The 14,408-nt window shown below is 39.8% G+C and overlaps 1 protein-coding gene across 2 annotated transcripts in view; it reads right to left on the minus strand.

Moving 5' to 3' along the window:
• Positions 1–14,408, minus strand: part of EPM2A (EPM2A glucan phosphatase, laforin) — a 119,201-nt gene that overhangs the window by 61,905 nt on the left and 42,888 nt on the right. For both annotated transcript variants that reach the window (XM_084774916.1, XM_084774915.1), the window contains exon 2: positions 3,951–4,125. In XM_084774916.1, coding sequence (XP_084631042.1) covers positions 3,951–4,125 — 175 coding nt within the window. The remainder of the gene's footprint in view (positions 1–3,950; positions 4,126–14,408) is intronic.

A 14,408-nucleotide genomic window follows, 5' to 3' on the forward strand; every position in this document is an offset into this window, starting at 1 on the left:
TAAATATGAGCAATTAAGAATCATTGACTAATTTAAAACTATAAATGAGAAATATTTAAATAAATAAAGAGCAACTAATTTAGGAGGAAACAATATCATTTTAGTAGGAGAACTTTTGAGTAATTATAAGTATTATAAAAAAGATTCATAACACCATTCATGAACTAGAACAAAGGTAACAGAAATCACAGTATGATTAAAATTCCCAAAATTAAGAAAAAAGTATTTTGGAAAAAAAGAATATAATAAGGAAATCTTCAAAATATAAGACAATAAAACCAACAAGTGAAGAATATAGAATTTAAGAATGGAATGTGAATCTAAAAGGTCCAACAGGCACCTAAGAAGAATCTTCAGTGACAGTCATCGGAGGCAGTGAGAGTGATGAGGTAATTGTGCCATAAAAGCAAGTCTCTCAACTCCACAGCACATAAGTGGAAGTTCCTTGTTTCTTTAAAACACCTTGGAATATATCCAGAAGATGTTCCAGCACACGACAAAAAAATTTGCTCAACCATGTTCATAGCAGCCTTATTCATAATAGCCAGATCATGGAAACAGCCTAAATGTCCCTCAATAGAAGAATGGATAAAGAAACTGTGGTACATATACACTATGGAATACTACTCAGCTATTAAAAACAAGGAATTCCCGAAATTTGTGGACAAATGGATTGAGCTAGAAATGATCATAATGAGTGAGTTAAGCCAGAAGCAGAAAGACTCAATGGTATATACTCACTTATATCTGCATACTAGCCCAAGGAGCATGTCCCATGAAAGCCTTCACTTACCAGGAAACTGGGACAGAGGGGAGGACATCCCCTTGAGACTCTGGATGAGAGAAGCATGGGAGAATAGCAAAGTAGAAGGATCCAGAGGATCCTAGAAACCTACAAGTAGAACATTATGGTAGGCAGATTTGAGCCCAGGGGTCCTGCTCAAACTAAGGCACCAGCCAAGGATAATACAGGCGGTAACTTTAAACCCCTACCCAGATCTAGCCAATGGTCAGAACAGTCTCCACAATTGAGTGCAGAGTGGGATCTGACTTTCACATGTACTCTGGTGCCTCATATTTGACCACGTCCCCTGGATGGGGAGACCTGGTGGCACTCAGAGGAAGGACAGCAGGTTACCAAGAAGAGACTTGATACCCTATGAACATATACAGGGGGAGGTAATCCCCCTCAGGAACAGTCATAGGGGAGGGGAATAAGGGGAAAATGGGAGGGAGGGAGGGAGGAATGGGAGGATACAAGGGATGGGATAACCATTGAGATGTAACAAGAATAAATTAATAAAAAACAAAACAAAAAAAATAAATAAAAATAAAAGAGAAAAAAAAACTGTTGTGTCATGCAAATGTGTTTTTTTGTTTTGGTCCCAAGTATGGGATGTGGGAGTGTTTTTCCATTGCTGAGAACAGACTTGTGATCTTTACCAGTGCAAAACGGACTTGTGAGAGGACAAGTGATGTTCTTCTGGAAGCTGTCTCATTCAAGGGGCACGGATTTTGCCAGCTGAAAAACGTCCTTGTGTTAACTACAAGAAGCCCACAGACAGTGAGACATTTTTGCATGGCTATGCTTTGCAATGGTTCACGTCACTTCCCTGGACTTCGTTTTTCAACACTTCACTTGGCAGAAAGAAACTTCTGGTGACACTCTGGCTGAGTCTTGCCATTCCTGTTGAATCCTGCTGATACTAGCAGAGTTTTGCTGTTTCCGCTAGATGGTGCCCCTGATGCTGATCTGTGTTCCTGTTTAGTGTTTGCTATTTGACTTGACTGCTGGTATCCTGACACCAAAGAGTGGAATCACCCCAAGGAACTACAACTAAAAAGGTCCACAACCCCCTTTTCCTACAAACCTTCTTTCTCCCCTACCTCTGGTTGGTGGGTTGGAAGGGAAGCAGAAGTGTTTAAGAACCCTAAATAAGTAGGTTTTTGAAAAATCTAAGCCTACACAGCGTGGCACTTTGGATGATCTAGGAAATGTATTCAAGTCAAATGAGAGACACAAGCCCACAAGCGCATCCTAAAGAGAGCTTAAACTGGCTCAGCGTATGTTGCTTCTCACCCTCACTGTGTCACCCACTTTCCCTGGACACCTAAATTGTATGGACCCAATGCTCCGTATTTTCATTTCCTCTCTGTTTTTCCTGTATTTCACTCATTTGCTCCATCATCGCACTAGACTCCTCACTCTAAACATGATCTCCAGAGTGGAAATTCCCAGATGCACGTTATCCTTCCAAACCGACCTCCAAACTTCTGTGCATCAAACTGCTATCTGTTCTGCCAGCTCAGTAGCATTTCAAAGGCATGAATGAGACAGAGTTTCATCTCATCCCACCCCAACACTGCCCCTCTTCCAGTCATCCTCTTCTCAGTAAACAGAAGCAGGAGTCAGGCACTTAGCTCATGACACCCGTGTAAGCCCCGTGTTTCCCACACCTTGCATTCAATCCAGCAAGGCTAACATCAAACATGAATTTGGAAGACAGTATGTTGAAAAATAGTAGCAGTGTTCTCACACTTTGAAGAATGTATAGTCTTTGTCTACTTCCTTTCTTTCAGAAGATCTTATCTCAAACAATACATGTATTAAGAACACACTGACAGGGGCTGGAAAAATGGCTCAGTGGTTAAGAGAACTAGCTGTTCTTCTAGTGGACCCAGGTTTTACGGCATCCATATGGCAGCTCACAACTGTCTGTAACTCCAGTCCTGGGGATACAGTTTTCTCTTCTGGCATTCTCAGACACTGAGCACATATGTAGTACACAAACATACATGCAAGCCAAACATCCAGGCACATAAAATTAAGTAGAGCTTTACAAAATTTAAAAGAACGTACTGATGCATCTTTTGTCTATTGGTATAAGGACTGTATGTTCAACAGTAAACAATATATAATATTTGAAGATTGGTTTTTACATTTTAATCAATTAAACATAAATTCTATATATCTTAAAAATGTAAAAGTAATTAAAATGAATCACAGGAAATAGATTTGGAAAAATAAAGGCACAAAACATAATATGTTCTTATAAAGTAGGTAATGACAAGACATGGTCAAAAAACTAATACATCATAGAATATTTTGTTGTTGTTGTTGTTTTGTTTTGTTTTTCAAGACAGCGTTTCTCTATGTAGCCTTGGTTGTCCTGGACTCACTTCGTAGACCAGGCTGGTATCGAACTCACAGTGATCCTCCTGCCTCTGCCTCCCGAAAAATACAATTTTATGAAAATAAGAAACAGACTATTTTAAATTTGGGTGATAATGATTAGTGTAGGCAACAGGAACACATGACAGTTAAAAGTTACACTTGTAATAGAGGAAAATCAACACAATAACAAATAAAGGATATGCATAGTATTTAGAATTCCAGAAAGACTAGCCATTTAGAGAGTTAACAATCACTTTTGGTAAGTGACAATGAAGGAAAATGTAACAGATAGTTCATTTATCACCCTCTTTGATGGCTGCATTTTTGTTATGCTACATGTTACTTTTATATTTAAATGAAAAAACAAATAAAAATATTAATGAATGATCAGAAAATAATATTTCATGTCTTATTTTTCACACTAATAATCGAGAAAATTTTATAAGGAGGCCACAAACATGTGTCTCCATGCTGTACAAAATAAAATAAAGGATATTAAGTGACCTGGGATATATTTACAGCAATTTTTATATTCAATCAACTGAATCAGTAGATTTGCTTAACTACTATTCTGTCTAAATATGCTGATAGCTGCATATACATGAAATGAAGAATTCTATAAAAAAAAATCTTTCATACAGAGAACCAGAAGAGCTCATGTGCTGACACACTGTACTGTCAAAACACTGAAGTTTTGAACTCAGTAAATATTTCCATTGTCCTAACACTACCTCTTGTCCTACTTTGAAGCTTAGAAACATGGCACTATTTTTACCTTGAATAATGCATGGCTTGGTGGCCTGCAATATTAAAATAGAAGTCTGTTGTGTGCTTCATTTCATTGGTGTGCCCAGTGGCCTCAATCCAGTGTCCTACTGGGAGACAATAAACACCATCCACCAAGTTGTTTTCATTATATGTGCAGCAACGGTCATGGTGAGGTCCATTTCCTAGGACAAGAAATAACAAACAGCAATTAAGTTGGTGTTTTGCTTAGATAGCCTTGAAATGACTGAGACAAAATTAACAGTAAGACAAAATTAAAGATAAAGCCACTTAATTGCAAAACAAAACAGACGCGAGTCAGAGAAAAGTGGGCATTTATAAACTTACTTATAAAAATCACAGTGTCTGTTCTCCTCTAAGTACATGCATTTTACTAAAAAGCTGCTTATCAACGCTTTCAGAACTCCATGGACCCCTCTCTGTGCCCTACAACAAGCTATGACTCTTTTTATAGCCAAATAGCCATTTGAAACAATTTAATCGTCATTAATACACCTGGATCCCTTGTTATCTTTATGGTATGCAAATGTACAGCTCATGTCAATAATAAAGTATATTAGTACCAATACAAACAGTAAACATGTAAATATGAACATAATAATAAGTAGCAAAAACAAATTTTCATAGCAAATCCGATTCTCCGGTAAAACATGGCTCAGTGATACTTAGAGTTGAGGAAACACAGTCTCACATAGGCTGAGCTTACCTAAGTCTGTTGAGCTTCTAAGCTCATGTGATTAGTAAACTGACCCCCAACAGAACCCTCTCTTTCAGGCACATGATAACTTCCTGCTACTCCCTGCTTCCATCACATACACAAGACACAGGGTCCTCCTTCCAATGCTGCAGAGCAAAGGAAAAACAGAAGACCAGGTCTCTAAAAGCATCATTTGCCTACTGTGCAGTGTTTTGTTTTGTTTTTTCAGTATCAACCACAGTAGATATTGTGACCGGAATGTTTGCATCATTGCCAGAGTTTCATGTCTCCTCATGAGAACACAGCAAGCAGTGCCATCTATGCATGGGAATGTAAGCTTCACTAGCTCCTGAATATGCCTTGTTCCTGCTTTTCCCTACCTTCAGAACTCTGAGCAGTCTATTTCTGGTTTATTAAATCCCTCCGAGTATGGTGCTTTATTAGAGCAGGGTAAATAAGACACTAGAACCTTTATTTTGAAAATTAAAATTCAAACTATATTATAATTAAATCTTACATGCTCATCTCATTTAAAATTATCTCCTTCTTTATCCCATCTACTATATAAGTAAAACAAATGCCTGTAATTTATAGGAATAAATTGTGTTTGTTATAATTATAGAAACATTGAATTGCTTGCTACTTTCAGTCTTAAAAATGTCTATCCTGAAGTTGGTTGGCATAAAATCCAGAAATACTCTTTAACTAGTGGCAGATGCCCTAGAGTATAGCTGCCTCCTTTCAGCTAAGAGGCATACAATTACTATCTTAATAATCATTGCTCTTAAACTGGGCATGGTGATTCAAGCCTCTATCTCAGCACTTGGGAAGCAGAGGCCAGCAGATCAATGAGTTTGAGGCCAGCCTGGTCTACAAAGTAAGTCCAGGACAGCCAAGGCTACACAGAGAAACCCTGCTTCGAAAAACAAAACAAAACAAAAGGTCGCTGATTTTCCTAGACAAGACTCCTCTCTTTTCTCTGGAAGGCTAAAAGGCACTACACCATCTATCCACTAAGAACTTTGATATAGTTGATGATATTCAAGTGGACCAGCAACTCAACTTCTACAAGTATATCCGGTAGAAAAGTGGATATGGCTGTACTCTTTTAACAGCAAATGCTGCAACAATATATGGACTCCTACTTCAATAAATATTTGAGACAGGCAGTGTGCACAGTCATAGTAGGGATTTAGGCACTTAAGAGCAATTAAAAACTTCCAAACAGTTTCAAGCAGCCATGTGACAAGACCACACTTTTTATCTGAAATGACTCTCTGAGTAGAGGAAAAAGTCAATTCAGGAAAAATGAAGTTGAAAGTCCAGGAGCCTGGTCCATAGCTCAGTTAGTAAAGTATGAGATCCTAAGTTCGGTCCCTTAAGCTCATGGAAAAAGCTGGTCCAGCAAGCCAGACATGGGGATGCAGAGACGGGTGGATCCTTGGGACTCACTAGCCATCCTGCACGGCCCATTTGGTGCAGTCCAGACAAATGAGAGACCTGGTGTCAAAAATGAGGTGGATTGTGCCTGAAGGATGACATCCGAGGAGTCTGGTTTCCACACACATACACAAACATGTATATATGGTCCTACAAATATATGAACACATACTCACATCATACACCACGGGGGGGGGGGGGGGTGAGGAACAGACAGAGAGGCATGCATTGGTGTGCACACACACACAATAGTGAGTCCAATTAGAAAATGACTGCCTTAGACCAGGAATGTAATGAGGGAATATTGTTGGTAGAAACAGAAAGGATTAGGTAAATTCAGAAGGAAAAAGCTACTAGACTTGCAAATAATCAGACATGGAAAGAGAAGAGGGTGGAGGACCAGTAGAGGCCTCTGTACATTCAGTGAGCAGCAGTACTGTTTACTGAGGGGAAACTCTGGAGGACAGCAGCTTGAGCACAATAGATTCTGAGAGCTGAGCACTCAGATGTCTAAAGGAGAAATATCAAACAGGGCCAGAGCTACGAGTGTGACACTCGGGCTAAGGACTTGGACTAAAAATAGTTGAGAATCACCTGCACTAAATGCCATTTAGGCATATAGACGTGACACTTTGAGAAATACCACGCTTGTACACTCAGTGGCTGGATAAGGGAAATGACCTTACAGATGTACAGGAAGAGGAACTGGAGGGGAGGAGTGGGAGAAAATGAGGAAGAACAACCTGAATCAAAATGAAATGAAGACTAAAGAAAACAAGGCATGTGCGCTGTGAGAGACAAGGCATATGTGGCCTTAATAGTGCTTGCATTGGGACGTGAAACTCAGGGGAGGGGATTATTCCTTGCTAAACTATCCAAACTGCTTGACTTGTTACAAAGAATAGCTCATTCTCAGAAGTATCTAATATTTTGCTAGCTTAATAAAAGAATAAGTATCTTTCCCAGTGATCGCTATGGTAGACTTACAATGACTTAAATAGTACCTCCTCAATATACATAAATATTGAGGAGCTAAAATATAGACAAATTATAATGTTTAATAGCAATGCTATATACTATCTTCCAAAGAACTTTTCACTGCCGGAATTTATTTCTGAGTATTCATTCCTATATGTGGATTTTTAAGCAATTTTTACAGATGTCTTTTATATCTAATTGCCTACAAATTATGTTACAGTGATTAAAGCATCTTTCAGAATAGGGTGGCTATCTTTTGAATTTAGCTCAAGAAATACCAAAAGTGAGTAATAAATTTTATTTGATGGAACATCTACATCCAGGATTAGGGAGCAGGTTTTAGTTCTTCTTTTCCTTCCAGAACTGGGCATTTAATGCACACCAACATAAGAGAACTTAGAGGAACAAGGAGTCAAATAAACCACCTGGAGACTCTGGAGATTAAGGGACAGCACATTCTTGGCTTCTGTGGGGCACAGTGTGATTTCTGAACCCAGACTTGGATCTGAACAGCTAGTGACCTGCTAACACCAACAGAGACAGACAAGAGAAAATACAACCGAATGGTAGTCTCAAGCACGAAAAGGAGAAGGATGGCTAAAAAAGCAAACAAACAAACAAAAAAACAGACTTTTTTCTTGTGTGTGTGCACATGAGTGTGTGTGCGTGTGGTTTGTTTTGTATGTTTGTAGATGTATTCATGTTTGTATTGCATATCCATGTATGTATGTTGTGTGTTAGTGTTCGTATGTGTTGTATATTTATGTGTATTTCATATGTGTATGTCCATGCACATAAGCGTACAGGGGCACTGGCCTTTGTCGGTAAATAAAGGTCTCTCACTGAACCTACAGCTTGCCACTTTGGATAGCTAGCCCGCAAACCTCTAGGATCCTCCCAACTCCCACCTGGCTTTTAGACACGTGTTAGGGATTGAACTCAGATTCTCACGCTTGCACAGCAAGTACTTTAACCACTGTACCCACTCTCCATCCCATGCAACTGTAATCTTCAAGTGCATACCTGCTTTGCGCCTGTTCCACAGCAACGATAAAGTATAGACCTACATACACCCACAGAAGCAACATCTATGTGTGATTCCACGGCCACCAGGCTGCGATGAAGCTCTACAAGCAACTCCCTGGGGCAGTACCAGAGGAGCCCAAATAGAAGACTAAGACTTCCAACCATGTTCTTCACAGTGTCCCTGGAGACCACACATCTGCCTCCACTTTATCTTAAGTAGATATCTCACGCTTTGCCACTGAGCACACCTAGTAGAGAGTCAGAATAGGATTGTCACGTCTTTCCCACCACTACTAGCATGCAGGTCACGTAGAGAACAGTAACAAGACACTTCTATGCCTTTCGGTGAGAGAGGTAACAGTGGAAACTTCGGAGACTTTGAACACCCATCCACTGAGTAAGATTGTGCCTCCAACCTCTTGTTTACCAATGGAGGCTGAGGAGCCTCGGTAATGACACAGCATCTTCACACTCCTACTGAGACAGTACCAGGGAAGCCAAGTCAAAAACAAGGTTCACACAGGATCCACAGTCTCATTGAGTGTTGCCCAAAATGTTCAGTTTCCAAGCAGAGGTGACTCACTGTATCCAGAGCCATGACCACCTCAAGCTTACTTCTTATGGAAGACGCTTGGTAGATGCCAGGACAAAGACAACAGATTATAAAGAGGCAATGTTCTCTTATGGCCAATTTGAAACAAGTTAAAATTCAGAAAGCCTCAGCAAAGAAAAAAATCAAAAATATTGAAAATTAAATGAAAACTTTACAATTGGAAAAATAATGGAGATGAGATAGTTACTTAAGAGTGAAATGGAAAGATGAATGGTTCAGCAAACTTCAAGAGAACTGTAGAAATTACCCATCCAGAAAAAAAAACGAGAAAAACCAAAATACAATCCTTGTAGATGTTTACTGCTATAACAAAATAGTTAACATCCCTACAAGACAAGGAAAAGATGACATTGAAGGAAACACTCGAGGAAATAGTGCCTCAAAACTTCCCAAATCTGTCAAGAACCATAAACACAGGTTCAAGGAGCTAAGTGAGGCCTCACCAGAGTAGGCCAAAAAGAAATACATGCTAAGACACATCATAACTTCTGAAAACTGGCAGCAGAAAATTTTTGAAGCAGCCAGAGAAAAATAATAAAAGCAGCTCCAGCCTGGGTGTAGGCTTGCATGTAATCTCAGAAGTTTGCACTTAGAGGGGGAGGCATGTAGAACTCAAGGTCATCCTTGGCTACAGGAGACAGGAAATAAGAGGAGAGAGGAAGGAGAAAGCAGTTCTAAAGTCAGCAAATTTGCTGTCAGAAGCTGCACAAGCCAAAGGGCATGGCTTGTTTCATGTACTGAGAGAAAACTATTCATCAAGGATCTTTTATCCACTTAATACATCCTCCAGGAGCAAAGAAAACACTACCAAAACGTTGTCAATTCTTGATAGTTGAACTACTTTTCAAACTGACTAACAGAGGTTCAGGAGGAGGCAAGTCACGGTGGGGAGAGACTTTAATTCCAACACTCAGGTAGCAGAGTTTGAGTCCAGCCTGGTTTAAGTGGTGAATTCCAGGCCAGCCATAAGTATAGAGTGAGACCATGTTTTAAAAAAAAAATGCTGTGATAATGCTTTAAAAATTAGATTTTTATCTAGGCGTGGCAAGGGAGTGAATTACATGCCCAGACTAGACCCAATCAATCTCAATTATTTATTATTACTTATTATAATTTATTTAAAATAAATAAACATACAAATAGTTCATATGGTTGAAATAAAGACAAACCAATCTGTATGATTACTTGAAGTGTAGAAAAGGATTTGTTTAACAACAAAGCTCCCACTTCCTCAGAGGGTATTTTTTTTTTGTACATCACTTTTTTTTTTTGTACAGCTTCTGATGGCAAATTTGCTGACATTAGAACTGCTTTCTCCTTCCTCTCTCCTCTTATTTCCCAAGTCTCCTGCAGCCAAGGATGACCTTGAGTTCTACATGCCTCTACGTCTAAGTGCAAACTTCTGAGATTACAGGCAAGCCTACAACCAGGCTGGAGCTGCTTTTATTGTTTTGTTCATTAAGCCAAGTTAGGTGAGTGTAAAGAAAGTGGTCTCAAGATTTGGTGTTCCATTTCTGACTGCAGAAGGAAGAAAGCACAGAATTAAGCTCATTCTTCTCAGAAGTTATGCAAGGCTGAAGACTGGGGTTAAAAGAAGTTTAAGTTTTTATAAGGTCATAAATTGAAATTATGTTGTATAAGCATCATTTATTAGATAAGTTAGACTTCTTAAGCAAAATAAAACATACTTATTATTCATGCTGTTTGTTTAAATATATCCTCTTTGGAATTTAATTACTTTACAGTTTTTACTTCTAGCATATGAACATTAGTCCTGAACCTAACACATTAATCTCTAATTTTAGCTATTAATTTGCCCCATCTGTCCCTACTTCAGAAGCTACTAGTGAATAAAGTAGAGAGCTGTTGCAAACTCCTCAGCATCGCAATACTAGTCTAATGGGGAAACAAACTAAATAAGCACAGAAAACACACGTGTGTTTGCCAGCTGTCTGCCCTTTGAAAGGGTGGGTCATGCTGCAGGAGACCTTGGTGAACTAAAACGTGATAGAAGAACGCAGTTAAGTTTGGCTACAGTGATGGAAAGAGTTGGCCTGTCCCCCATAATAGGAAATTAAAGAAGGAGAAAGTAGCGAAATCTATGCAGGCATTGAAGAGAAGAATGTTTGAGAGAGAACAAAAAGAAAGAGGAAGGAATCCAGTTAGCCAACTGTCTAAGGTAAAATGGGATGCCAGTCAGTTGGCCATGAGACCACCGAAAGGAAGCAGCCCACAGCAAGCAGTTTAGTGCTTAACTTGATGCTGTCTGCACTAGCACTTTTCCTCTTTTCCAGCCTTCACGTTAAGCCATTGTACTGCCACACCGAATTCTGAGGTGTGAGAAGATATAAGGAGAATAGAGAGAGAGAAAAAATAAAGGGCACACTAACGAAAGCTTACTTTAAAAACTGAATCTTTTGCTTATGCTGACTTGCTATAGGCAAAGCTATAAGAAATCATATTTGCCAGGCTGAGCAATATCAGAAAAAATAAAGGGCGGCTCTGAGGAATGAACCCTTCTCACTATGCAGGCATCCAGAGAGGTTTCCATCCTACGGCACTTGAAGGATCGGAGAGTACATTATCTTTACCTACACACTGCGGGAAGGAAGGCCAGCATTCAAATACAGCCCTTGCTGGAATCCTTGGCAAGTTTCAGAACCTGCCCACACAAATGGAATGAGGTGCTGCAAAAGAAAGCAATTACAACTAATACAAAATCGTAAGTGTGACTAACATAGAACGTTTTTATTTACAAGATTTTTATCTCACTAAATTACTCAATCATTATGATGCACAAATTGAATCCAAAATTTAAGTAAACAATGTTGTCTTAATGACAAAAAAACTGATAAAAATCAGCAAAACAAACACCCTTTCGAAGATGAAGGAAGTTCTGTACTAACTCAGCTAGGTATGGAGTTTTTAAAAGTCCAACTCACTGGTGACAATTATGGATTGAAATAATTAGAGGATTACATTGATATAGAATACTATTAGAAACTTAGACTCAAATCTAAAATAAAGCATGCACATAGAGCAAGGTGATGTGAACAACCATACCCAAAACACAAAATGGGGAAAGGACAGTCTCTTTGACAAATGGGGGAAAATCAGGTTATTCACATGCAAAAAAACGAGACTACATTTTGCGAAATGGCTACATGACTGAAAGGAACCTATAGACCTACCCATCCCCATCAAAATCCCAGTGGTGTTCTTCACAGAACTAGAGAAAAGAGCCCCAATATCCATATGGAAGCACAAAAGGCCTTGGCGAGCTAAAGCAACCCTTAACAGGAAGATCAGCACTGAAAGTATCACGTATAAATCGCAATGTATGTTCTAGAGCCATAGGAACCAAAGCAACATGGCGCTGGCACAGAACCAGACACTGGAGCACTATGATGCAAGACTGAGAAAACCAGGTGTTTAGAGAAAAAGGTGACAAGCAGAGCTGGGAACCTGGGTTTCTACATGCAGGAGAATGAAACTGGATTCATATCCTTCTCCTTTAAAAAAATTTTTTTAAATTCTTGTAAGATCTCAAACTTTCAAAGTGGAAAACACAAATAACACACTTCAGGATCTAAGCATGGCACCTGGATCAATAGATGAGCAGTTAAGAGCTCCAAGCGCTCATCCAGAAAGCCTGCATTCGGTTCTCAGCAGCCATGTTTGGTTGCTAGTAACTCCATGTAACTCTAGCCTTACTATCTAGATGCCATCTTTTGGTCTCTGCAGGCACCTGCACTCACATGCACCACGCCACACATACACATAATTAATTCAAAGATAAATCTTTAATTGAGATATATGCATACACAGGACTCCAATAGCATAGGAAATAATGCCAAAAATTTGACAAACTGGATTGCATTATGTGGAGAAGTTTTTATGAATATTTAATTTTTGAAAAGAAGTTTTTATAAACCAAAGGAAACCGTCGCCAGAGTGAAGTCACAGCCTAGAGAATTAGAGGAAAAGCATTTGCCAATACACATCAGGCAAGGGATTAATACTCAGACTACATAAAAAGCTGTAAAAATGAAACACCAAACACCCAGCTCATGCAATCAATAAATGAGCTAATGGACTGAATAGATAGTTCATAAATGGAGAAACACAAATGGGTAATAAATATTGGAAAGTGTTCAATATCCTCACCCATCCAGGAAATGCAAATTAGAGCTACTAAGGGATTCCGTCTCACAGTAAAATGGCTTTGAGTTCAGATCCCCCAGCACCCACACAGAAGTCCGGAACAGCAGCTCACCCTGGTAACTCCTTCACTGGAGGACCAGAAAAGCACAGATTCCTAGCTAACGCTGGCCAGACTGGCTGGCAGAATCAATGAGCTTGCCAATGAGCCACACAGCCCTAAAGCAATTTATATGATAGAATTACAAGCTATTGGACTAAGAGCTCTGTGCAGAATTGGTCGGGCCTCATGTGTTCTCATCAGCAACCATGCTTTGGATTCTTCGAGAAAATAGTCAAGTCCTTGAGGCAGCTCTTTAGCTGCCGCAATGCTCTGGTCCTCTCTGAGGTAAGCCTGAAGCAGACAGAAAGGAGCAGGAGGAGTGATCAACAGAGCTCAGGCTTGGACTCACCGCTCCGCCTCCAGCAACGCTCTTCAGAGGAAAACCCCCAAGCAGCCTAGGTCAGTTCAGATGGGAATTTTAAGGAAATGCTTCATTTTAAACACCTGCCAAATATGCCAGACAACATCAGAAGGGAAATTTCTATGATTAGAGAAAGATAAGGGTTTACTGTAAGCTATTCTCAACATAAATCAAAGGAATACGACGAAGGAGGCTGACCTGGGGTGGGGGGGTGGGGAGGATGACTTCGTTCCTAAAGATATTTACTTAGCATTTAATATATCACTGACATGGACTGAATCATGTATCCCCGACTTCAATATACTAAAGCCCAGAGTATTTGGAAATAGGAAATAATGAAGGTAAGATGAGATAGAAAGGCAGGCCATTATCTAAGCAGTGTGAAGTCCCTATCAGAAAAGTAAGGGACAAGGGTCTTCTCTCTTTCAGTTCTTTTCCCCTGACCCCCTCATTATATCAGCATTGAGAATATAGCCACGTGCGAGTCAGGATGGGTCTGACGAAAAGCCAGATTGGCCAGCACCTTGATACAGGACTCTAGCCAATAGAACCTGCTGGAAAACGAGTTTGTTATTTCAGCCATACAGCCTGTGTTCCTTGATTACTGTAGCCCTTGGACCCGGTCACTCTCACATACACAAAATACTCCAGAATTTACTCCAACTAAGAGCAAAGTATTATTGACAGCTGGTTTTGTATCCGCTCTTGAGAACTGATGTAACCTGTGAAGTTTAAAACCTGACTGCTCTCTCTCCCAACCCTCCCCTTTCCCCACCCCTCTGCCCTTCCCCAATTCCCCTCACACCCAGTTCCCTCCTTCCATGTATTTCAGGTGTCTACTTTATTTCCCCTTCTGAGTGCAATTTAAGCATCCTCCCGTGGGCCCTCCTTATTAGTTAGACTCTTGGGGTCTGTGGGTTGCAACATGGCTATCCTGTAATTTATGGCTAATATCCACTCATTAGTGAATACACACCATGCATGGCTTTCTGGGTCTGGGTCACTTCACACAAAATGATATTTTCTAGTTCCATACATTTGCCTGAAAATTGCATGATGCCCTTCTTT

This window comes from Acomys minous (genome assembly GCF_964271855.1).
Source record: "Acomys minous genome assembly, chromosome: 3".
NCBI classification, from domain to species: domain Eukaryota; kingdom Metazoa; phylum Chordata; class Mammalia; order Rodentia; family Muridae; genus Acomys; species Acomys minous.